At 36.2% G+C, this 27,143-nt stretch overlaps 1 protein-coding gene across 2 annotated transcripts in view; it reads left to right on the forward strand.

Annotated features, from left to right (window-relative positions):
* Nucleotides 1–27,143, forward strand: part of LOC114656961 (endophilin-B2-like) — an 82,206-nt gene that overhangs the window by 16,711 nt on the left and 38,352 nt on the right. For both annotated transcript variants that reach the window (XM_051932178.1, XM_028808626.2), the window contains one exon: nucleotides 12,092–12,233. In XM_051932178.1, the coding sequence (XP_051788138.1) occupies nucleotides 12,092–12,233 (142 nt within the window). The remainder of the gene's footprint in view (nucleotides 1–12,091; nucleotides 12,234–27,143) is intronic.

Genomic DNA, 27,143 nt, shown 5'->3' on the forward strand with positions numbered 1-27,143 from the left:
TACTGTAATTCATGCAAGCACATTTTCATTGCTAGAAGCCTTAGAAGGTGCAGGGTGTTTCAACAGCATCTTGCGGCTTTAAGCCTTAAACTGCAACATACTTGGGGGTTAATGCATCCCTGGATGCCAAATACTTTTTTGCTGCACTCCAAGTAAACGTCACAATTTATAAAGAAAAAGTGAAATTTTAATGGAACACATTTTTTTTCATGCAAAGAGCATCACAATTACTGCAACACTGATAATTTTACACACTGCTAATGAACTGTAAAAACTATTTAAAAAAAACTACTGGAACAATATGCACAAGGTGTAACTGACGCAATGGATGAAATCACCGAGCCAACTGCGCTTGAACTGGCTGCACGCAAGCTCACAGTGGTAAGTGCTGATGCTGGCAGGCTAATCAGTGGCTCAATCCCAGGGACAGTGAGGCTGCAGTGCTGCAGGATGTCGCGCTTGGGTGACAGAATTGCACAGAAACACAGGAGATTGTAGAGGTGCGTTCAGCCCCCCTGCTCACAAGGAGCTGGCAGTGGTCATGAGCTGGCTGCTCAATGAATTTATGGCACTGACTGATCAGCTCCTGTGTGCTCGCAAATGGCACTGGGAAATGACTATAGGCGGTTGAAGGATTAAGGGGAACAAAATGGAAAACACAAGAACACTCAGCTGGAGATGCATCACAGTCAATCAGCAGCAAGGAGAAATGAATAACGCTGTTATTAACACACTTTGAGCTACTTTTTGTATGAAAATGTGCTATTTAAATAAATGTTGTTGCTGTAGCGGTCCAGTGCCGCTAAGATTCACACCGTTGAGAAGACAGTGATTTATTTTTATGATGGAGATTCCAGGGACGACCTAGCCTTGGCCCGACCCACACACACTCACAAACGGAGACAAAAACAAAGCAAACCGGTAATCAAACAGCAAATAAAGAATGTAATGAAAACAACGATACCACCCCTGTTCCCCTTATGGCGATTACACATTAAATACAACAAAGCACAAAGAGAAAACACACAGTAAATCATGAAAAATGGCAACGGATGAAATGTAATGATGAAAATAGTCCTGAGATCCGCACGCTGAATGGGAATGTAAAGATAGTCCTACCGCTAGTTCCTGAAATGGTGAAGACGGATGGATGGGTTTTAGGAGCGTTCCTTTCTTTGCAGGATGGCCATGAATCCACTTACAGTCCTCATGTACACAGGCAGACAGCAGACAATTCGGATACCAATCATGAAACGATCCAGGACAAAATGAATAAGTACAGGTAACCCAACAGAAGGCATACAGACAAAAACTTGAAACACAAATTACAAAAACTTTTTTGCTTTTGGTCACCGGTCCCCTTTTTAAAAGCCGCACTGACATCCTTTGACCCCAGCACCCTCAGCAGAAGACCAATCAGAGCCACTGCAGGGACTGCTGGGAGTTGCAGTTTCAAATTCTATTGGCTACTTTCACCATCCCAAGCTGCGTTCTCCTCCACAGCTGCTTCCTGTTCTCTCTATAGTACAGTATTGCCACCAAAAAAAAACATAAAAATTGCGGAGGATATTTGCGGTTTCCGCTAACAATTATTAGATAGGTTGTAAGGAAAAATCCGTGAATGACTGAGGCTGTGAACTCTGAACTGCGACTTCGCAGGGGTCTACTGTATACCCTATTTGGGCCACAATAGTTAACATATGCAGTTAGAGATGCTAACACGATGTTTGCTTTTGGTATGCTATCTATACTTTTTAATGATAAAAAGTTCTCTGAGAGGTGGGTGGTGATTTTGTCATATTAATTAGAAGCATGGGTAGTCGCTGACACACTGTAGAGTGTACACCATGTAACTGCCTAACTTGGTAATTTTAGTGTCCGTGTTTAACAAGTATAAGATCAGTATAATTTGTATAAATAAGTAATTTATGATCTTTTGTGAAGGTCTTTATTGTTTATAATTTTACCTACCTCTTTGTGATATGAATCAACATCACTAATTTGCTCCTGATTTGTTTTATTGAGGAGAGTGCAGTGGCAACATGCTGAGCTGGATACAGATAAACACACAGTCCTCAGCAACAGTTTTCTTCTCTTCTTGTGGGATTTCCAGGCCAGCCGAGAGATATAATCCCTTGTCATATCCTGGGTCTGGCTTTGCACTGCATGTGGCAGTTATCCAGAGGCATTATAATTTATATGACCTAACCACTTTAACTTGACTCTTCTTGGTCTTAAATAGAAATGGTTCCCATATTGTGAGCTCCTTCGTTTATTATGGAGAGCACCCCCAGGAATTTTATTTGGACTTCTAATACTCATAAAGCATAAAATTTGAGATTCTTATGCATGGCAAATGTATTGTTAATTTTGTTCTTCATAAGCAAGTGGAGAGGATTCATAATTAGCCAACAGTATTAATACACAAGAACAACAGTAAAACAATATCCATGCCTTCTTCACATCTTTTCTTACACAGGTACATGTGTTAACTCCTACCACCATTCTGCTTTACCATAATTGTTTTAGTTATCTGTATATAGCTATATTCCTGTTAGCATACATACAGTATGTGAATGCTGTGCCATATACTATAGTATCATCCTGATCACTTATTGTGATCACCGCCTGCCTGTCTCTCACTCGACACTTCTTCAGACTTAGTACTTCTCTAGTCCAACCTTTTTATCGGTCAGGCTTCAAATATATATATATTTTTTTTATCTTGCAGACAAATCCTTTAAATGATATTTCACTGAATCGTTACCAATTACACTTTCTTCCAAGTTTCTAATTTTATCCTATTTTTCAATCATTGTTTTTTTTTCATAACATTCCCCTGTATTTCCAAATTTAAGGTGTTGACCCCTAAAAGCACTACAAATGTTTTCTTGTAGTGAATTGTATTCCGTTGGTGTAATGATGTGACTTTAAAACGTATAATCATGAGAGTTGGCTTAAATTTTGTGCTTTAAAACCCAGAACCAGAATGGGAGATTCCATAATGATGGTGTTTCTCTGTACCTAATGTTTTTTATTAAAAGTATGCATTAGAAAAATGCAGAAAATATATGCCTACATCTAAATGAGTTTCCTCAGAGGACTCCAACTGTTGGCATTGTATGTAAACTTTCCTCCTAAAAGAATAAAGTATAATTAGCAGGGTGATTGAAGACTAAGTTACAAAACGAGTGAGTGCACGAGTGTGTTATGGAAAGTGTTCAGAGCATAGTTCAGTAACTGGATCAACTGCACTCATCTCTGCTAGAAAAATCTGTCTTCCTTTTTAAAGAAGGTTTTATTCAATAGATGGATGGATGGGGTTAATGGTTGAGCACTAAGGTGACAGCATAATTTGTAAAACATCACATTTTTAGTATCTCTGCAGTGGGCTGGCGCCCTGTCCGGGGTTTGTTCCTGCCTTGTGCCCTGTGCTGGCTGCAATTGGCTCCAGCAGACCCACGTGACCCTGTGTTAGGATATAGCGGGTTGGGCAATGACTGACAGACATAACATTTTTAGTAGAACATAAACAAGATCATGGAGGATTTATTAGGTTCATCCAAAAGTAAAAACTATAAAGTGATCATTTCAGTACACATTTCTGAATGTCTACTAAAGAATTTGATTTAAGCAACATAGTCTTGCACACTCTGAAATGACTCAACAGTGTGTTGTATGTTTGCAGTAAGTTGTCATCTTAAAAAATCATACACTGTTTAGTGATACTCTTCCGATGTTCATCTACAGCGTTTAGCCTCAAAAATGCCCCATGTACACGCCTGATGTGTTCACATTTCCCATTCAATAAATGGTTATGTAATTTTAACTTAATAATAAGCACTTCTAGGTAGCTTGACATCACAGTACAGTAATCCCTCCTCCATCGCAGGGGTTGCGTTCCAGAGCCACCCGCGAAATAAGAAAATCCGCGAAGTTTCCAGAGCCACCCACGAAATAAGAAAATCCGCGAAGTAGAAACCATATGTTTATATGGTTATTTTTATATTGTCATGCTTGGGTCACAGATTTGCACAGAAACACAGGAGGTTGTAGAGAGACAGGAACGTTATTCAAACACTGCAAACAAACATTTGTCTCTTTTTCAAAAGTTTAAACTGTGCTCCATGACAAGACAGAGATGACAGTTCTGTCTCACAATTAAAAGAATGCAAACATATCTTCCTCTTCAAAGGAGTGCGTGTCAGGAGCACAGAATGTCACATAGATAGAGAAAACAATCTCTAGCAAACAAATCAATAGGGTTGTTTGGCTTTTAAGTATGCGAAGCACCGCGGCACAAAGCTGTTGAAGGCGGCAGCTCACACCCCCTCCGTCAGGAGCAGGGAGAGAGAGAGAAATAGAGAGAGACCGAGAAAAACAAACATGCAAAAATCAATACGTGCCCTTCGCGCTTTTAAGTATGCGAAGCACTGTGCAGCATTTTGCTTCACTAAGCAGCTGCACAGAAGGTAGCAACGTGAAGATAATCTTTCAGCATTTTTAGACGAGCGTCCGTATCGTCTAGGTGTGCAAACAGCCCCCCTGCTCACACCCCCTACGTCAGGATCAGAGAGAGCGCAAGAGAGAGAAAGAGAAAAGTAAGCTGGGTAGCTTCTCAGCCATCTGCCAATAGCGTCCCTTGTATGAAATCAACTGGGCAAACCAACTGAGGAAGCATGTACCAGAAATTAAAAGACCCATTGTCCTCAGAAATCCGCGAACCAGCAAAAAATCCGCGATATATATTTAAATATGCTTACATATAAAATTTGCGATAGAGTGAAGCTGCGAAAGGCGAAGCGTGATATAGCGAGGGATCACTGTAGTTAGTACTGCTGCCTTGTGGCCCTGGGGTCAAACCCCTAGTGTGGGCATTGTTTTTGAGGGTTTTGCATATTCTCCTTTTGTAAGCACATATGTTTCCTGGGCACTTAGTAGCCAACCCCCCAAAACTTTACATGGCAGAGATACTAGCTTGATAGGTTTGCTTCTAATTCACCTGGTGTGTGTCAGTGTCTCCTGCAACAGACTGATGCCCCAATCAAGGGTGGTTTATTCATTGTGCCCAGTGTAGTCCGGATTCTGTAATTTGTTTCTCCAGTCATATCTCTGTTTGGTTAAGACAGAAAAATTCTGTCATTTGCATCTGTCTTTAACTGTGGTTTATACTCTGCACTACTTGACTAAGACTAATAACACTTCTCTTGACATTTATCAGTGGTTTCATGACATGGAGGCCAATACTGCACATAACATTTTAGATATACCAAAGAAAGACTTGAAAAGTTATTTAGATTTTAAACTGGGGTTTGTTTAACTTTATTTATTTACTTGCATGTAGCATGTGCCAAAGAAAAATAATCAATGTAAAGGTCTACCTTTCTGCAAAATTAGTCCATCAGTGCTGGAATGAAATGGAATAAAACACCCTTTCTTGTGCCAACAGAAGACTTCCTTCTAACAGTAAAATGTGTTGATCCAGACCGATGGCAAATATTAAAAATCTAAAAAGTTGTTAGTTTAAAACCTAATTCTTAACTCTGATTCCTGTAGCAGCAAAGCATGTGGTATGGCAAAAAAACACCTACACCTACTCCCACACTTTGCTTGAATTTATTTAATTGTATTTAATGTATAGCCTTCTCCTACCTTTAAGTGGAACACTATTCAGAGTTGGTAACTAACTTGCAACTTTTAGATTTGGCTATAAATCTGATTTGAGCTTGTTGGATGTGAAAAATAAATGGAGAATTTATATCTAAGTCAGAGTTTCAAATTTCATATCTTACATATATTTCTAAATTGTGTTTTTCCATCCCGTTATTGTATTCATCTAGCTGATTAAAGCCACATTCATAAACCATATGCAGGTAGTGCCCGGCTTCTGGAGATTAATTTAACATTTCAGCTCTGAGTGCTTCCTCTTCAAATGCATTTACGAATGAATTGGAAACTGACTTGAAATATCTTTTATTGATCATTTTAATGCACAATGAACAAAGTCTTCCAAGTTTACAAATTAAAAAGCTAGCAGGAAATGATTTACAACCGTTTGGTTTTTAAATTATTTTGAGAAGTGAAGTGTCTGTCTTTACCCTGAATTGTGCAATATCCAATGAGGAACTGAGGCAGACCTCCATTTGTCATAATTTTGAACTCCTTAATTATACTCTCAGTTCTTGCCTTTCTCTCAAATTAAAATGTACCAAATGATTATGTGCTACCACTCTATATCAGTCTGGCTTAAAAGGAAATGTTTGTACATTGCAGTGAGTGAAATGTTTGGAGACTTACTTGTGGTACTGTTTACTGTATGATTAGCAGAATGTGCCTGATATTACAAATAAAAGCAGGCTATCTGGTGTTACATCCAAACTTACATCTTAACTGTCAAATGTAGAGCAAGTTACCAAGGAAAACAGCAAGATAGAATTTTCTTGGTAAATTTAAATAAGTCAAAGTTGAAACCCAATTAGGACTGGCATGGAAAGAGTCCCTTGGAGGCTAATATACACCACAGGCAATATAGTGAGTTCAATTTAATCCTTAGAAAGTTGTCCCTAAGGAAAGTATAGCTGGAACTTGAGTTGCGAGGCAACCATAGCAATTCTTTGTTTTACCAAAACAGGCTTGTCATATGTTTGTTTCATTTTAATTCTCATTTTCCTTTCTGTTTAATGCTTTGGTTTTTTCACCGAAGCTTTTCCTGGACCTTCTAAGCAGTGTTCATACTTTTAGCTTTTAGAATATATCTCATAGTATGTTGCTGTTTTTTTTTTTTTTTTTGACATTATACTGGAAGTTTGTTTTAGTTACAGATTAGCCATAAAGGTGTAGCCTGTCTGTATCTATCTATACAAGGGGGCTTCGCCCCCTGCTCGCTTCGATCGCCTACCCCCGGCGTTTTGAACCCGTGCCCGCTGGGCAGCCGTAGTTTCAGACGCGCATTGTAGGAGCTTGCGTTGTTTTGAACCCGTGCTTGCCCTGCTTCTGCGGTTTGAGACGCACGTTGTAGGTCTATATCCGTCAGTCGAGCTCGTTCGGTTTGAACCCGTGCCTGCTTTGCCTCCGCAGTTTCAGACGGTGGGTCGCATTCGGCGTTTTGTACGATTTCAAGCAGCACATTATTCCTAACTTCACTCCGCAGTAGTGCCACGCACAATATGGCGGTGACGCCTGCGCCTTCACTACACAGTAGTGCCACTCACAATATGGCGGCAACGCCTGCGTCTTCCATATTATGTCGGGTTTTACCATGCTGTGTAGGCGCCTTTGCCTTTTGTACTTTCCCGCGCCTTCCGACGCGCGATGTAGGCGCCTGCACCTTCCGGGTCTGCCTCCGCTGTGTGGTGTGGACGTTTAACTGTCGTTTTTTCTGCTTTTATATTCTGTATCTCGCTGTGCATGTGTTTCGTACCTAGGTTTTTTTGAAGCTGTTGCATTCCAGTTTTCATCATCTGTAACCTGCTCTCCATGTGTTTGGCCCCGTTCTTTAATCTCTTTATGACGTTTTACTTTGTTTCCTACTCTGTCTTTTATTTCTGACCTCGCTTTATCCTGCTTGCGGCATGTCGGACGGTTCGTAGTCTCTCCCGTTTCGCTCTGGGGCGGGGGGGCTTTGTGTGGCGCCTGCGCACGTTCGTAATCTCTCCCGTTTCACTCTGGGGAGGGGTGCTTTGTGTGGCGCCTGCGCACTATGTCTCCTGCGTCCACGGGCAGGTCCCTGCGTCCATATCCGGTTTACCATTTTCGGTTAGTAATATGGATCTGTATGTCTATATCTGCATATACACCAGTGTACCTGCATCACCAATATAATAATTAATATATGAAACGTATATAAAAATATGTTACCTTATATGATCAAACTTTTTAATTGGATTACCTTGTTTCTTATCTTAATTTTAATTACAATTAACCAAAACTTCCATGCTTACTTTGAAAAATATACCTCTGTATTGCCGATGACACATCTCATTTCAAAAGGTCATTTAAGCCAGTGTTTCGCACTACTGGGCTGTGACCCTCTTTTTGGGTTTACTATTGCTTATAATGGCAGTGGATCGTTGGCTCTGACCATCACTCTTGATTACCAAGCTCTGATGATCATACTCAAAGCACCAAGGGGTACATTTTCTGTTTATGTCAGCTTTCTTACTCATTTTCCAGATTGTCTGACTGACCTGTCAAAAGGTCATGCATTAAACTTTGTTTTTCAGGCCTAGAATGTCATCAGGCCACTTCCAACCTGAATCACTTTAAAGACTGAGTTATTGTTTGTGGGCATGAGCCATCAAACGGAGACATTTGGCTGCTTTTTGTTTGATTTCTGACACCCCAAATTTGTTATAGCTAAAAAACTAGTTGTTCAATAATTTATATTTTTCTCAATATTGTATATGTTCCTATTGTTGTTCTATACTAATTTTCCTACTGGGTATTGCATATATTATGAGAGTAGGCACAAACAAGAAATCCAAAGTCATTGTAACATACTGTCCTGTCAACTCTGCCAAAGCTATGTATGGCCCGGTTTCTGATTAGAAGTTTGAGTATCCAATGTAGTTTAAACTAATTTTGGCAAGTTTAAAGATAGTAAAATTGCAAACAACTCACATGCTTTGTTTCTGCTGTTTAATCAGTGTGTGACATAACAATAAACTTGAAAAAGCTTATTAACATACTGTATACAGTATATGTTTATTAGGAACTGATGGGTACATCGCTGCATTTATAGCAGCCAAGTCATAATTTACAAAGAACACCTTAAACTTAGTGTGACTTGTAAAACAGCAACATGATTTTAATTATTTGAGACCACATTCATAAACGTTGCTAAATAACAGTCAAACTAACTTATTTGAAAATTCTGTGTAAAATTCCACCGGGTAGCCAACAGGGCCTGCTGCTTTTCCACTTTGGAGTAAGTTTATAGCATCCAGTAATTCCAAAGAGTTCACCAGTTCCTCTGTACTAAGAGAGCATCTAGCTCTGGTATTTGTAGTGCATCACAAAACACATTAGATTTTTTCTTGTCTTCTTTAAACCGAGTAGAATAGAAGGACTTGAAGTACTCTTGAGAGCGTTTTTGAAAGTCTTTGATATCAGGCTCCCAAAACAATGCGGTAATGTGGATATGAATACAAAATGACAAATGTCTGCATTTTTAAATTAAAATGTAGTAGTGTGGATGGGGCCAAAGACTGATATATCGCAATTGTGAAAACAAGCAAGAATGTGAAATTAAAAGGGAGAGCAAGAAATCTAACATAAGTATTAATACAATGTATATTGTATGTGACATAATATTTCATAAGCAGTCTCTTCATATGAGTTCAAAGCTTAAATGAACAGACTACAGTAACACTTGTTATTAATTTTCACTGCTGCCCACAATGGGCTGATACACTATCAATGGTTGTTTCCTGCCACTGCAGCTCTGAACTGGATAACATGATTGGAAAATACTTGAAAGGGCTTAATTAATACAGCAGAAGTTATTGTTCATGCAGGAGTGCTGGGGTCCTGTTTTACATGTAGCTTTGCTTTATTTTTTGTTATTTGCTGTCCTTCAAACATACCCAGAAATGATCTAAGACAACTTACTAATTAGTAGTAGTTTTAAATCACCTTTTGATTAATTTAATAATCTTTATCACATTGTTGATCCTTCATTGATTGGTGCTACAGCATTCTTTCCTTCTTCTTACTGCAGTTATAAATATGGGCTGAAGTGCACCTACAGTGCACAGTATGTTTTCTTATCTGCATAAACAGATCCATCTGAGGCATCAAATGGATGAAAGCTCTATGGTTTGGTAGAATAATAGTAGTGTCCAAATATAAATGTGCATTTTTTGTTAAACCCCTTAAAAAACACAAGCAGCGTTTAATTTAGACACCTGGAATTTAATTTTAAAAAATCATGTATATTCAAAAATAAATACACTCAGAGGGGGAATGCTAACCAGAAGCCTCCATAACCACAAGGATCAGACTTGGATGTCTCTATAGCTTCCTGCAACCTGCTGTGAGCTTAAAGCTGTTGGAGAACACTGAAGCTACAAATTACTGCTTTAGTCTGTCCTCCTGTTCAGAGTGCTTACTTTGACTGGTATTATGCAGGTTGGTGGCTTGTCTAAATTCAAAGGCTAATTGTTGTTTTACCTTACACCTTAGTGACATATTGATACCACACAATGCTTAGTACACTGAACCATTTTTTAGACCAGTGAAGTGGCATGTCTCAGACCACAGTAAGTACCTGGTCTTGGCAGATGGCTTGCCTTCTGTTCAATTATTCAAAACCCACGTAGTGCCTGGTATTAGATTACTTTGCTGCTGCCAAGAATTATTCCTCTTTTTAAATTAAAATGTTGCTCTATCATTGCTTTTTTTTTTTTTTTTTTTTTGGCTGCGTAATGTAATTTCTTAGCAAATTCATACAGGTTTACCTTTTTTAAAATGGTAGACTGTGGTAGCTGTGTTCTTAACATGTTCTATTTGCTTATTTTACTATTTTCTAAGCTTTTCACTCATTTATCATTTTGGAACTGTTCAGTTTGATCCCTACACATAGCTACAATGGTGATAAAATGTATTGGCTGCATTCTCAATGTTCTCTATTTTTGTCTATTTTATACAATGAGTGGCCTTAGACCTTTAAGTAAAAAATCATATTAGAGAAAGGGAACCTGAGTGAACACACAGTACAGTTTGAAAATCATTATTTTACAAAGTTATCCAACACCCTTTTTACCCATGTAAAAAAGTAATTGCCCCATAGTTTAAATACTTGGTTTCAGCACCTAAACTATGCACTTCCTATAATTTCACATTGGAGTTCTTTGTAGAACTGCTTTAATTCAGACACATTGGTAGGTTTGTGAGTGTCAACTGCATGTGGCGGGTCCTTACACAGCATTGGGTTCAAGTCATTAATTTGACTCAGCCACTCAAACTTAAATTTTGCTTTTTCTGAAGCATTCTGTTTACATGCTTTTGTTTTGGGTTATTGTCCTGCTGCCTAACTTAATTAAGCATCAGCTTCAGGTCACCTATAGATACTGTAAGAATATTATGGTAACGTGCAGAATTCATAGTTCCTTCAAATATAGCAAGTCTTCCAGTTCCTGAGGCGGCAAAATATTCCTACACTATTACACCACCACACCCATGTTTTATTGTAACAGTTACGTTTTTACTGTCAAACTCCAGACATACATGGCATTTACATGTGCTAAAAAAAAATGGTCGGCAGTAGGACTTTAAGTTTCAAAACTGGGTGTCATGTTATTTTGGAAGAATTAAATGGATAGGACTGGTGAGCTTTGTTGGGGTTGAATTGTCTGTTCTCTTCTAGATTATTCTAATGTTGTCATCTTCTAACATGAGCACTGATGTTACTCTAGGATGGCAGAGGTTTTTGCCTTGCTACTCTTCCATGAATCACATTTTTACAGAATATTTCTTATTGTGGAGGCATGAACACTAATCCTAAGATCTGGATAGAGAGGCTTGCAGTTCTTTAAATGTTTTTCTAGGGTCCTCTGTGATTTCTTGAATGGGTTGTGACTGTGCCCTTGGGATCATTTTGACAGAGTAGCCTTTGGGTAGATCTAGCACTGTTCCTAATGTTCTAAAATTTGGAGATTATAGCTGTCACTGTGGTGCGTTGGAGTCTCAGAGCCTTGATGATGGCTTGGTAACTCTTTCCAGATTGGTGAGTTTCAACAAGTTTTTTTTCCTTGGTGAGTTTGCCCTCACAGTAATGGTCAACATGTAATTAGGTTTAGATTCAAAAGAACTGGTAGTGTTCAGCTAGCGGAGTCTTATCAATTAACATTGATAATTTGTTTGAGAGAGTAACTAAAGGGGCCAATACTTTTTCACACCAATTAGAGGTGCTGGATAACTAAGTATATTGTAGTAGAATCTATTTTGAGTAACAATTTGTACCCTTCAGATAATAATTTCTAAATTTAAAGTTTTTGAATAAATAATGCAAAAGTCGCATTTTCGATTCTGTGAAAAATTGCATTTTGGATTTTGTGTATCTATACTATCTAACTTTTTTTTGTTCTTTTAGTATACAGAGGAGAAATTGGGCCAGGCGGAGAAGACAGAATTAGATGCACATTTTGAAAACCTTCTAACCAGAGCCGATACAACCAAGAACTGGACTGAGAAGATTTTTCGACAAACAGAAGTACTTCTACAACCAAATCCCAGTAAGACCAGCCTGGGACTACCCTAATGTTCACAAGGCTAAAGCTTTTCATTACGTGTGACTACAAAGATCAGTTTTACTTAATAAGGTTTTTTGTTGTTGTTATGTCTTTTAAAGCAAATCAATTGATAAATTAAAGCAGATATGGAATAAAAATACAAAATGTAATAGTTATCAAACAACTTATTATTTTGTATGGTAATGGTTATTATTGCACAGTACATTGTGCTGTCGTTCCTATAGCTCTTGGACCTAGTTTTGGTTCAGTTCCTGGCTTGGAAGTTTTCTGTGTGGAGTCTAGGTTTTCCTAGTATCCACATGGATTTCCTCTGGTGAATAGTTTCCGGCCACCACATAAAGGCTTGACATCAGGTTAACTGGAGGCTGGGAGTGAGTGGCTGTGAATACAGTTCATAAAGGACTGGTGTTTCATTCAGTTTTGTGTCCTGTGTTGTTTGAAATCTAGCCTGTGAAGGCTTTACCACCACATAGAAATGTATTGGAGAAAATAGATAGGTGGATATGAGAAGGCTAAAACTTTGTTAAAATAATGCATTTTATAGCAAATAATAAGGCTATTAGTATAGTATGATGGATCTAAATTAAAAAAGTAAGGATGAGATTGATATCTCATTTTGGTGAGTAAAGTCATCCTCTGCTATTGTCAAATTCTCCGTAAACATTTCTTTGCTTGCCTAACCCTTTCTTTTTCCATCTCTTAGGGCACATTAAAACTAATAAAAAAACATTCATAAACAAAAAGGGTTCATTATTAGATTACATTTTTGGATGCCTGAAACTGCTTTATGTAGAGTTCCCTCTAAAAATTATAAATAGAAGGTTACTTAATTTCTATTTTTAAGAATTATATATTCGTCTTGTTAAGAGTGCTAAAGTTGTGTAATGTCTTAAACACAAACAAATTTACATTCAATAGCATAATTGCTTTTTATTTTGTGTGTATTTTTTTAAATAAGTAAATAAAGTTAAGGGACCAAGGTCTGTTCTTATGTCAGCATAGATTTCACCACACTTCCCAAAGACATTAGCTTAGGCCTAATTTGTATTTTTTATTGGCCCAGTATGATAGAGTGTAAGGGTATCCTATGATGAACTGGGGTCCTGTTTAGGATTGAAACCTGCCTTGCAAATGGCATTATGATGATGTGCTGCTGCTTCTTAATCATTGGGGGGGTGGGGGGGGTCGAAGGTTAACTCCTCGAGACAGAAATAGTTACGGTGAGATTAAGCTATTTGATCTTTTATGGCTCACGCTTACTATACCTTAATAGATGAAGAAGAGACTTTGCAAAAATAAATATCACTTAAACCAAACATTATGGGATAAAGTGATTGAAAAATCTCTGTTCTAGCCCATGGTTACAAGTCTTTGTGATATCCAGATAATAAAACCCACAACAGTTTGGTGACTGCCATTTTCTGTGAATGGATTTCCTTCATGTTGTTCTTGTTTTGCACCAGTTTAAGGCCTTTGCATTCCAAAAAAGTAAATTTGGAAACCTTCAGATGCAAGCATATTTTGCTCTTCTGCAAATATTTAAAAATAGGTATACCTTTGCCAAGGTCCTTGTGTGGCCACTCCTTGATTCTTTTGTTTACTAATGCTTTGAATTTTCAAACTAGTTTTGATCAAACTGTTGGTATTGCATTTTATCTTAAAAGTCTTAATATCTTAATAGAGATTTGCAAATTAAAAAAATAGTTTTCTGTTATCCTTACCCCCCTTTTTGGTAATGCCATAAAAAGGTAAGAAATGGGAAAAAAACTGAACATTATTTTACCTAGCAGCAAAATTCAAGCATTCTCTAGAGTTTATGCATGCACATATACACAGTATTAGTCTCCTACAAAGTGGAGGCCAAAGAATTGTCCTGAATCGATTTTAAGTTCCATGGAGAGATTCCACTGGTATACTTAGAAAGAGAGAGAACCTTGTGTTTCATTGTCTGGGTCTTTCAGTTTTGTTGTACCTTCTGGTGTCCACCTTGACAGCAAGTCACTGTTGGGTTTCACACAGTAATTATCTCTTGCTACTAAAGGTGATAAAATATGTCCACAAAGATGTAGGGATCAGTTGACCATTTGTTTCAGTAAGATTACACAAGGGTGCTTTTAACCCTGTGACCCAGAATTGGGATAAATGGAGAATATTTTATGTGAAGTATTTCTTTCTCCCTTTTTATCATTTAATCACTTCCTTTAAGTTTCCAAAGTTACAGTTTAGATAAATTAAGTATGATTTTTGAATGTCAGTCTTCATACTTGAGATATCTAAAATTAATTTTGAACTACTGCAAAGTGAGAATTAGATACAGTATATACAGTTGGTAGTGATTTAGCATAATATAAATTAGGGATACTCACTAACTTCCTGAAATATCTGTAACTTTTTTGTGAATTCTATATCCTGCAACAGCAAATATGATTTTATTTCCGAAGTAGAATTTTATGAAGTTTCATACAGTTTGATATTTAAATTTTTTTTTTTGTGCGTATTTATACACCTATTGTGATAGCCTGTGTTTGTCTGTACATGTGTCTGTCATTCTGAAACAGCTCGGCTCCCAAAATTGTTGAAATGTGGCATGCTTAAATTCCATGGAAATTTACCAAGACAGTTCAATTTTAGTTGAGATATCATACAAAGGTGATGCTGTGCAGTTTATAAATTTCATATTTCAAATTGCAGACTTGTCTGTCTTAAAATGAAGAAACATTCTGTGCGACTTCAGCTACGAAATAGTTTACTGTATCAATTCTAACTTGACAGCAGTTACACCAGCTTGTATATTTTGCTGTTTTTTTCCGATAGTTGCTACTGACTGCAAACAGACCACCAGTACAAGTTAATGAAACACCAGCAGACTGTATGTGTGGGTAGGAAGTTGTTGTCACTGGCTGATTTTGTGTACACAGGATGCACTAATTATATTTTAATTATATGGATTTAGTGCCCGGTGAGATGTAATCCGATAAAATAATTATTTACTTAGTATTAACTTTACACTAAACCAATCTCACACCTCCATTATCTGCAGATTATGATGATTAACTATTTCACATTCCTGATTTCATGCTATGCATTCTGATAAATAACTGAAGAATATCAAAATGTCCTGGTTTTAGCAGGCAACCTATATAATAAAGTTTTTCAGTGCTGCAAATGTCAGCGAAATACATTTACAACAGATAGAATACTGACATTTACTTGTCTTCACTTCAAGCACTGTGTGCAATCTTATGTGTGTTTACTTGTGAAAATGTTTTGTGCCCTGATCTCTCTCTCTCTCTCTCTGTGATGATTTTGAGAGGCACGAAGCAAATAAGGCTTTATGTGTGGGCATACATGCTACACAAGTGTTCAAGTCTGGGACTTTGAAAATCTGGATAATTTACCATCACAGTGCCACATTCTCTATCCATTAAGGTTGCTGTAATAAAATTTGCTTATCACTTCTGTTATTCCTCAGTATTTGCAATAACTGAAAGCTTTGCAAGTACTATTTTCTGAAAATATCCACGACTAGACATGTTCAATCAAAGAAGAAAATTGATTACATTTTTTAAAAAATTTAGGTTAATTGGCAATTGTAAACTGACTGTGTGAAAATATGCTCTGTGTGATTTTATGCACATATGTGAATGAGAGTGTTCCCTGTGATGGATTAGAGACCTGTCCAAACTGTTTTAGCCTTTTGCCTATTCCTGCGAGATAGACTTTGGACCCTGCAACCCTTAAATGGATTGAGAAGTTTCTAGAACCAACCTCCTGAACTTGGTCCATTGAGGGCTAAGTGCTTGCACAGGCCTCAAATGCGCCTCAATGTTACACAATGTGTACATATTCTAACTTGCTCTGTATGATATAATTTAATAATTGGGTCATGTATTATGGGCCTTGAAGACCATGTCGGCTGTTTGAATCCCCAGTTCTGATTAACACAATTGATTAAAGTAGAGGTGTTATTCTCTTTATGACATTCATGGTACACCATGCAAGTTAGCAATGTCACTTATCTTTTTCTTGTACTTTTAAAACTTGGGACAGTTCAGTGTCTGTATGTGTTTACTTGAATTGCATTTTTTTTCATATGGTTTTTGTGGGTAAAACTGAGAGGAGTCTAGATTATACATTGTCATTTGTATTCTTTAATTTTGGTGTTGTCATTTGTATTATTAGTTCTTTAATTTTGGTGATTTGACATTTTCTTTTGGAATCTACATGCATTGTGAGCCCTACAAGCAGATGATGATGAGCTGAGTAAGTGATCATCTACAAGATCCTTGAGGCTATTTAAGCCTTTAGGATTTTTGTTTTTTGTAAACCTATGGACGATGCTTATATAACACTGATGTTAATATGCATATTAGTGTAACTCGCACTCTTTTAGTTGACTACATATGTGAACATATACGTACATCCATATGATTAATTTGATTAAGAAATGTCTAGCATTTCTGCAATACTTAACGTAGAAAGTACAGTAGTAAATATATCTAACCTTATAAATTTCGTTTATTTCCTGAAATATGTATTTATGGTCAATAGTCAAACTTGATATAACAAATAAATTTGCATTTTCTTATCATTAGATACATCAACTAAGAATATCTCCCACTTTGCATTCATTTAATTGAATCGTATTTTATCAGAGTCTTGTATATAATTTTGTTACAGTCTCACATTATCATTGCGAAGAGTTCTACATTGAAGAATGTTACCCAAGTAGATGACAAATACATTGTTAGCCATCACATAGAAATGTCTGGCTTTACTGTATCATATCTTGAACTAAAAAAATTGGAGAACCTACAGCATGTGATCCAAATGTAATTCTTTATTAACATTATGATGGCACAAGATTAATTATTAAAAATCTGTATAACTTTGTTATTGAAGTGTTGATGAGGCGCCATCAGTTCAAAATGTTTATTTTTTTTCCCCAGATACCTGTCAAGGGATACTATATGTGGATGCTTTTCATTCTGAAATTTAGAAATGTTTTTTTCTGTGTTCAGATAGCTCCAGAGTTTAACATGGTTTACTAAAAATTGTGTTTTCTTTTGTTGAAAAGAATCATGTTCTTTATTACAAAGAATATTTATATCTTTCCCACTAGCCAGCAGAAATATTTTCAAATGCACCTGTGCAAGTCCTGGGATTTCTTTTAATCATTATACAGTATAGTAATAATAATAATAATAACACATTTTATTTATATAGCACCTTTCAATCTGAATTTGAATAGGTCTAACTCCATAATAATTTAAAAACTCTGTTCTTCATTCTTGCTTGAATTCACTGTTTTAAGAGAGACAGGTATACTTATTCTGCCAATGAGTGAACCCTTTTATTTCACATAATCGGAAAGAACCCAATTAATTACATAATCAAAGTTGCTTTGTCGATCTAAGTAAATTTAGCTTTGCCAAAGTGTTGGATACAATGTAGTTTAAAGTAATGACATTTTAATTCTCTATTCTTTCTCATTCAGATGTTCTGTTAAAATTGTTTGCTTTCTTCTATAGTTCCTGAAAATATGGACCTTTTTGTTTTATGCTCATTGTAGTGAATAATTTCCTATTCATTATGCAAAACTAGTATTCTTCCTTCTATCCCCATAAAAATGAGAATTTTATGGTCAACATTTTATTGTATTTTAATTAGGTTATGATAGCATATATTATCACTTTTGATTAATTTAGCCATGTAGTTTTAAACATCTATACTTCATGTTTTTTTTTCTCATTTTATCCCATTAGCAAATGTCATAATCGAGGTCCATAATTTTCAAATGCATTATGAACTGTAAATACTAAAAGTTAAGAGAAAATTTTATTTTTTAATATAATAAATTATATTTATTGTTAGCAGTGTACACAGTTTATCTTTAATAGTGCAGTGAATTATTTGACAGTATATTTTGTATTCTAGTGTTTTTGAAGAATTGATATTGTAATTGCAATGTTATGGAAGAATGGTGTTCTGAATCTGGAAAAAATACTTTGGTGCTAAAATACAAGAAAACACATACATGACCATTCTGTAATGAACAGTGACTGGGGGTGGGGTACAGTTGTGAGTACAAGGAATATAAAGTCATTTAATAAACTTTCATAGTACTGTCTAAAGCCATTTTGTTAATCCATTTAAGCATACCTTCTGGCAGGTAATGAGCTCTTTAATCTAACTTTCTGTATTGATCTTACATGCTACAGTAGATCACACGGGTAAGTCTGTGTTTCTTAACAGTACCCTGTGTTTTAGATATTAGACAAACTTAAACATGCTAGCTATTTGGTGTAAAGTTTTACCCTGATATTTAACAAAATGTACTTATTTTAAGGTAGGTAGATAAGTACACATTTCTGTGACTGTAAAATAAAAACGAGTTTTCTCTGTTCCAAAGTCGACACCTATTTACAGGATTTCTACTTTTTTATTATTTAAAGAGTTTTATTTTGAAATGTTTCAAATTTTTGTCAATTATGTATTATAAATTTATTACTAGTGGTATGAAATAGCCTTTACAAAGTCCTAGAACAAACTATAACAGACTCCACATGTGATTAGACTTGGGGTCCCAATTAGATTATTATGTGATGAGTACATCAAAGAAAATTGAATCTGTCTTACATTTTCTTGCATTTTGTTCCCAATTGCTTATGTAACCATCAGTAGGAGCCATAAGAATCTGAAAGTCTTGAATAACTTAAACATAATTCATTATTCTGTTCTTACATATTTAGTGTTGTAAATGTCAGTACATATACTGTAGTACTTTGGAGCCTGTAAAATAGAAAAACTTACTAAGTCATAAGAAACGTTATGTACATGTACAGTATACCTTTTTTATTTTTCCATTATTACGTTTTCAATTTTTTAAGTGTTTTTATAACTAAGACTTGTGTTACAAAGCATAAATTGAGATAAAAAATTATACTAAGGTACCTAGTGTAGCTTTCATGCTTTTAGGCTACAACAAGGGAGGAATTGACAATGTAGCTTACTGTAAATGGCTGGTGTTTTGCCCAGCTGACAAATTATGAGCAAATCATATGCAGAACTTAGACCAGAAATCAGATTTGACAAAATGTGATTAAGTTTGACTTCAAAACTATTTGCACATGTTTCACATTTACTTAAGAATCCCTCATTGTTGTCAGATATTAGGTAATGTTTTTCTTACTTTTGATCTAGTTAGTGTTTTTAACTTGTTGAAGGCACTAAGAAGATATTTTTATACATCCACTGGAGAGGAAATTGGTTTAACTCCCCTGATAAAATAGCCTTTCTTTCTTTGTAAATGTCTTTCATGGGTAATTCCATGTCAAATAATCACACTTTTGGACCTCATCGTCAGATTTTAATGAAACTTGACATGCTGATTTGGTCATATGAGTAACCAACAGAACTGAAATTGCTTGTGTCTTGGATCAATAGTAAGGGAGATTTAAGCTAACAAAGTTTGAACTTATTGAGGGGGTAATTATGACATTGACTGGCTATATCTCCCTAAATATAAGTTGCATAGAAATGGTTCTCATGTTGTTTTAAAGCTCTTTTCCAGCTCTGTATTTTTGCACTAATACTATGCTATTTTCAAAATGAGAAATTTCCATGTTATGAGTGATTATAATATTAAAAATTGAATATCTAAAAAAAAAAAAAAACTATGTTTAATTTTTTTTTTATACTAAAGCTAGCTTATGTCATGAACATCTTTGGTTTTCGAGTTGTTGCTAAGCTATCATTACTTATAGGTGGCATCACATGGTTTCATATCACTAATGAGCCTTTTTCTTAGCAGCCAGATTGACATAAAGTAGTATTGCAAGTAATGACATTAAGGTTCCAATTAAGCTACACTGAAATTGAACAGAAGCTTCATTAATATCATTAGTGACACCTGTGCGTGTCATACTATTTAATGTCAAAATGGCTGTTGTGAAAAGGGCCTATTCCAATGTGGCTAATAACAGCCAATGCTCTGCCCTGCATTAACCAGAAGGGAGTGAGATGTGCATATCGGTCAGGTGTAATCAATCAGTAGCAGATTCTGTCAATTACCTGGTGGAGATAAAAGCATTGTCTTTGCTGTAGCAGCATACATTTTCACAATGTCTTCAGTGGAGAAGTTTAGATTCAATCAGAATTATACTTGTGACCCTTTCAAATGTCATCTCAAGAAGGCAGTGTGTCAGTGTTAATTAGAAACCGATAGCATTCCATATAGTCGAGTCAAATTTAACAAATCGAAGCAAATTCAACCCCCACCCAAGAGAGAAAGAGAGAGGAGCCAACAACTGAAGCTGCTGTATAAAAGGAAAGCGCGAACAAACCAGCTCTCTAAATGGAATTTGTAATAACTTTATTTTAATCACTTTATTACAGCCGCATCAGCATTCTCAGTTACTACCGCTGGCTCTTGGTAGGTAAGATTAGCATTTTTCAGTTCTTGTTGCAAGCATGCCTTACATTTAGCAGCACCACTCTTATGTTTGCCGGATCCTCTGCAACTGGCCGACATAGCATCATATGGTGAGACTATAAAAACCATCCAATTGTACAAATATTCGGCATTTGCCAACTAATGGGGAACATAACAACAGAATCGCTATGATTTACCGTTTACAACTTGGAACTTTGATTTAATGTCAACAGTTTTCAAAGTAAAAAGCTTAACAATTATTTACGATAATAATATATATTTACATTATTCGTGTGATGTCCTTCAAAACTTCTTCCGCTCATGTCCGCTATGGCACACCAAAGGTCGCCAAATTTGGGAATGTGCACTTCTCTGTGAAGTGGACTAGGCCATGTTGTGCCTCTGATTAGGCTCTGAGCCTCTGAACTACCAAAGTCTAAATTCGTGTAAACTGTAGGCCTGCCGAATATCTTATGTCATGGATTGGATTGGACTTGCTTGGTGACAGTGCAAACTTGCCACGGAAACTGTGAATTATTAACACAATGAACTGGTGATTTAAGTGAAGTGATTTAAGTTATTAAAAAATTTTTTTAAAATCTATACGGCCCTGAGTGGGCCCCCAAAGCACATAGGTCCTTTTGCTTTGCACAGTCTGTGCAATCCATTGCTATGCCATAGAGTCTACATGCTAGTAATGTAGTGTGAATGTAATGCCCAAAGCTCGTAGGTCCTTTTGCTTTGCACAGTCTGTGCAGTCTATTGCTATGCCATAGAGTCTACATGCTAGTAATGTAGTGTGAATGTAATGCCCAAAGCTCGTAGGTCCTTTTGCTTTGCACAATCTGTGCAATCCATTGCTATGCCATAGAGTCTACATGCTAGTAATGTAGTGCAAATGTAATGCAAACATTTTGTTCAAAATGTTGTTAATTGGGTGCACGCCCAGAACATGTGGCCCAGTGAGGCTGGAGCTAGATTGCAATGTTCACAGGTTTAATCTTGCCCTGGAAACATTTTGGACAATTTTAAATGAGATAAATGAGCTCGATAAAAGATTTTAAGTTGAATGACTGAATGCTTTGCACATATGGAGCTCGAGTGTATTCCATGCATGGCTGCCTTCCACTCCTTTTCTGAAATATTAAGTGACAGATCCTTTCCCCAATGTACTTGAAAGGAAGAGACTTTAAAATATTTTTATAAATTGTACAGTTGCTATCTGAGTTTTCAAGACTGATCTATAATTTTTCTGGAATAGAACAAGGTGAAAAGTGAGAAAAATTGAGCAGGTTCTGTTTAGCAAAGTTTCTAGTGTAAAAGTAGTGGAGGAATTGTGTTGATGAGAATTTTATTTGAAGTGTAATTGTTCGTAAGGTGCAAAGACATTATCTATGTGCAAGTCTCTTAAGTGTTTTAATCCCAGACATTTTCCAGATATTGAATAATATGTGTGTTTGAGAGGGTGGAAAAAGCTGGTTATTATTTAGAGGTGCAACGTATAAAACCTTTTCTGTCTTAAAGTGCTTCCTACATTGGTTCCATGTTCTGCGAGAATGAAGAATAATTGGATTTTTAGGTAAATTCAGTAGTTTGTGTTAACTGGGGCACAAAGCAGGGAATATAAAGAAGTACTGCAAGATTTTATTTCTATTGCAGACCATTATTGTGGATATTCCTCGATTTGTGTCAATGTCCAGGTCTTTATAGCATGTATATTTGCCGCCCAGTAATAAAATTGACAGTTTGGTAGTGCCATGCCCCCTTCTGCTTTAGGTTGTTGTAGAGTCGCCCTTTGTATGTATGGATGTTTAATATTCCAAATAAATGAAGTTATAAATTGAGTCTAATTTTCTTAAAAAATGATTTGTTAATGTATACGGGGATGCTTTGAAATAGGAAGAGCTGCTTGGGAAGGATGGTCATCTTAAACAATGTTGATTCTCCCTGCTATTGTAACGTGGAGGATAGACCACCTAGTCACGTCTTGTTTAATTTTTTCCATGCAGACAGCAAAATTTTGTATTTACCTATAAATATTTAAACTGATCTGCTAAGATAAATGGGAAGGTGTGCAGTCCAATGTTATAAGCTAGAGAAATCACTGGATAAAGATTGATTTTAAGTCCAGATATCTTTTGAAAAAATGTTTTTAGGACTGCTGGCACAGAATTTTGTTGGTCTCATATATATACTAGTCATTTAGCCCGTTACAATAACGGGCGCTAGAACAGTAATTAGTAGGAACAGTCTATATTAAATGGCAAGGGACTTTGACCTCATTCTTTTTGTTGGTCGTATTTTTCTTTCTTTCAGCCTTTCTTTTGTTGATTTTTACTTGCTGAGCTGACCGTTCTTTGTGGGCTGCCGCCGTGTATTGTGTGTCTTTAATCTTTTTCTGTGACAGTAATACTGTCTTGTGCGTCCGCTGGCTTGTACGTCCGTAATATACCTTTAATTTTCTCTGGCGGTAATACAGGCATGTGCGTCGGTAATATGCCTTTAATCTCCTCTGAAAGTAATACTGGCTTGTATGTGGCTGTAATATGAGTCACTGTATTGCGTACCTTTAATTTCCTCTCGCAGTAATACTGATTTGTATTTCCGTAAAACGCCTGTAACTTTCTCTGACAGTAATATCATGCATCGCACCGTGCCCCGCGCATGCGCACTTCACCAGAAGACACACACACGGACACCTGGACACACACAGGGATTTTATTAAAGAGGATATATATATATATAATCTCCTCTGCATATAGTGATATTTTCTCTCCATTCCTTTTCTGAGAATCCCCTTTATCTCTGATGTATTTCAAAAGTATACAGCCAATGGTCCAATGGCTGTTGCAAAGAGCAAAGGTGATAAGTGTCATCCTTGTCGAGTACCACGTTCTAGTTTTGAAGTTATCTGAAATAATGTTATTAATATGAACTGAGGTTTCTGGACTAGCATAAATTAGTTTGATTCATGCACATACGTTTTTGCTGAACCCAAATCTGTACAATATGGTGAATAGGTACTCCAATTCAACAATATCAAATGGTTTCTCTGCTTCTAAAGATAATAGGATCTCTGGGGTGTTAGATATAATAGGTGAATACATTATATTAAACAAACATCAAAGGTTAGAATTTAGGTGTCTCCCTTTAATAAATTCAGTTTGGTTTTTGTAATATTACAGAAGGAACCAAAGGCCCATGTGATGGAGTTGCAGAGACAGTTAAATGCCTTTCTGCATGAGCTAGTCTAGAACGACCCATTGATGGGCAGATTCTAACTCCATGCCAGCTGTTTGAATTTGTCTAGTATCAGGGACATACGCTGCCAGTTTGCCACAACAGAGATGTAACAACTTGACGCTGCATACCCGATGAAGAGATTCCAATCAGCAAGAACAATTCTAGGTACTATGACAACTTCATAGTTTTCACCCGTTCTCTACTGTAGATGTTGGACCCTTTTTAGCATACACTGAAAGCAGGATTGAAAGGGTGTGCACAATTAGGGAATTACTTGACTTTGCAAGCATCAAAGGTTATGTTATGGCTGCATATGATGATATCTGCTGTCTAGGATGTATTCAAGAGACTATGCTCAGCACTGGAGAGTTGAAACTGAACTTTTTACATCCTCATGGACTGTCTCCATCCAATTCATTCCCATACTGTCCTGATACACTTATCATGGATCATCAGGATGTGTTTTTAGTAGTTGAACCTGTGACAGCAACAGGATGACATACACAATTTCAAGCAAAGACATAATTGCTAAATCAAAGGCTCTAATGGAGTATGATTTGAGAGTATAGGCATTGTTTATGTATGTTCTTACATTCCCACCTTACCTTTCAAACAGTACAGCTTGCACGTAACTTATTCATGATTCCACCAAAGTTGAATTTCTTTCCCCGCTGCAGTGGTCTAAGAGCCCATCTAGTTTCTGTTTAGTGTTAATTGTTCAGGTTTTATGAGGAAAGGCTTGATTTGTATTTTCTGAAAACATACAATTAAAGAGTGCATGATCTCAAATATGATTTACTTAATTCATGGCCCTTTTTAGTAGGCTAGATTCTCTCAAGTAATCTAATGTGAACTGAAGAGAAAAACTAAAACTTGTTGATTTTACCATTAATTCTATTTTGTTTTAGTTACTTTGGCATTATTGTCTTTTTTTATTCATTTTTACTTTAATTTTTTTTATTTCAATTAAAATTATATTTTCACTTCTAGTTCTGGCTGTAGTCTTAGTTTTCATTAACTCTAATAACCCTGTACCATTCACTGATCACTAATTGCTATTCAACAGCATTGTAAGGAATTGTGGTTTTGATGCACACTTCACATAAGTAATGATATCGCAGCAAAGAGTCAAAAACCAAAGACCACATTTTCTGGAGATGTTAGTCATATTATAAGCTGGCTTTAGTAAGAAAACTTTTAATTTTATAACCACTCACAACATCGTCATTTTTCATTTTGGGAGTAGCATAGTATTGAGTTGGAAAAGAGCTTTAAAACAATATGGGAACCATTTCTGTGCAACTTATTTAGGGAGATATAGCCAGGCAAAGTCGTAATCAATAATAAGTTAAAACTTTGTTATCTTAAATCTCCCTTAATATTGATCACATGTGCAATTTTAGTTCAATAGGTTATTCATATGACCAAATCAGCATCTCACATTTTGTTAAAATCTGTGGCAATGAGGTCCAAAAGTGTGATGATTTAACATGGAATTACCCTCCTATTGCTTATGCTAGTTTTAAATCGGAAGATTCATAAGTTGCTTGAGCATGGGAAAGATGCTATATAATTAAATGCATTATTATTATTACCTAATGTTTTTATATGCTTATAATTTTGGTGCAGTTAACATTTATTTTGAGACAAATTCAAATAAGCATTTTATTTGGTCCTGGTGCAACTAGCTGCTGTACAACCCTTATTTAGGATAGTTGGCCAAACTTTTATTCATAAACATACTACATTTCTACTTTTTTTTTTCCCCTTGACTTTTTTTTTATTAAACAGTAGACCAATATACTGTATATGGAAAATTTTCTTGTATTGTGAGGTTACGTAGTTTGAGCTCCTCCTATAACCCTGTCTTGGTTTTCACGTCCATGTGGTGTTTACATTCTCATTTCTAGTTTGCAGCTTCAATGTAAACACCCCTAATCTGCGAGCTCTGCTCTAGTAATTTATGCACCTTTTCCCTTTCAAAAAACTAGAAAAGATGGTAATTTTATCACTCTGTAACCGGGTGATGCATGAAACTGTTTTAAAACAAATTTTGGCGTTGTGTAAAGGCAATGTCACATCTGATGACTTTTCCAATGATATTCAGTTGTAAACTTCATGTACATAATCTTAGGGAGTCCAAGGCAGTTGGTGGTGCTCTCCTGGGAGTCTAGTCACATAATATAGCACTCCCAGCTAGTCAATCCAACTAGTCCACAACTTGCTACTATAAAATCAAACAGGTTTGATTGAGTGTTCCATTGTGGGGGCAGGCTCTGTGTTAATGAAAACTGACAACCAATGAATCGAGAAGTACAATTCATTTAATGCAGGGACAAGGAACGTCTGTGTTTTGAACCTCACAAAGAGAACAGAAGCTCATCTGTCTGATGTTTTGTGTTTTATGTACCGCAATAGAATGGAGGGGGGAGAGAAATGGGACAGAGACTGCAGCTAAATTCGCCGTTCCATGTTAAAGGATAAGTTTGGTATTTTTTCAAGTCAAATTTAATTCTTCACAAACATGATATATATGCAATTGCCATGCAAAATTATGTTCTAAAGGTAAACATATTCCAGAAATTATTTAAAAAAAAAAAAAAAAACGTAAAAGTATCTTGCTCTCACTGGAGCTTTACAATAGAGGCTAATGGGGCACAGGGCACCACTGGAAAATAAAAGCCTAAAAACTTAATTATGAAGTGGCTACTTTTTTAGTATAAGAAATCCTGCCTTCCTTGTTTTCAGTGCATGTTTGTGATAACCGAAGAGATCGGGAAATAATTATTTTATTTCATATTCCTGGTACTATTTTTCTCCTGGTAAGGGTATGTTTTCTATTCTCTTGGGTGAGTTGTTACATAAATATGGAAGTAAATCAAAACAAAACTAATTGCATGGCATGAAAAGTTGACACTGATTTGGTTTTCAAAAAGATATCACACCGCAGTAAGGTGAAAGGTTATTGAAGAAGACAAATGCTGAGGTAGTGTGCACAGCTGGTGATCTTTTAAAATGTCTGATTCTCATGTTATTAGTGTTTCATTTGTTCAAAAATGAGAAGTATTAACTATTTTATAATGTGTATAATCACAAAGTGTGGATCAGTACTGGACAACTGTCTTGGATGTCTTTGGTAAGTTTTTAAGCTTTTACTTTTTGGTGACACCACATGCCTAATTAGCCGCCATTGTAAAGAGCCAGTGAAGGTAAGA

This window comes from Erpetoichthys calabaricus, chromosome 9 (assembly GCF_900747795.2).
Source record: "Erpetoichthys calabaricus chromosome 9, fErpCal1.3, whole genome shotgun sequence".
Lineage (NCBI taxonomy): Eukaryota > Metazoa > Chordata > Cladistia > Polypteriformes > Polypteridae > Erpetoichthys > Erpetoichthys calabaricus.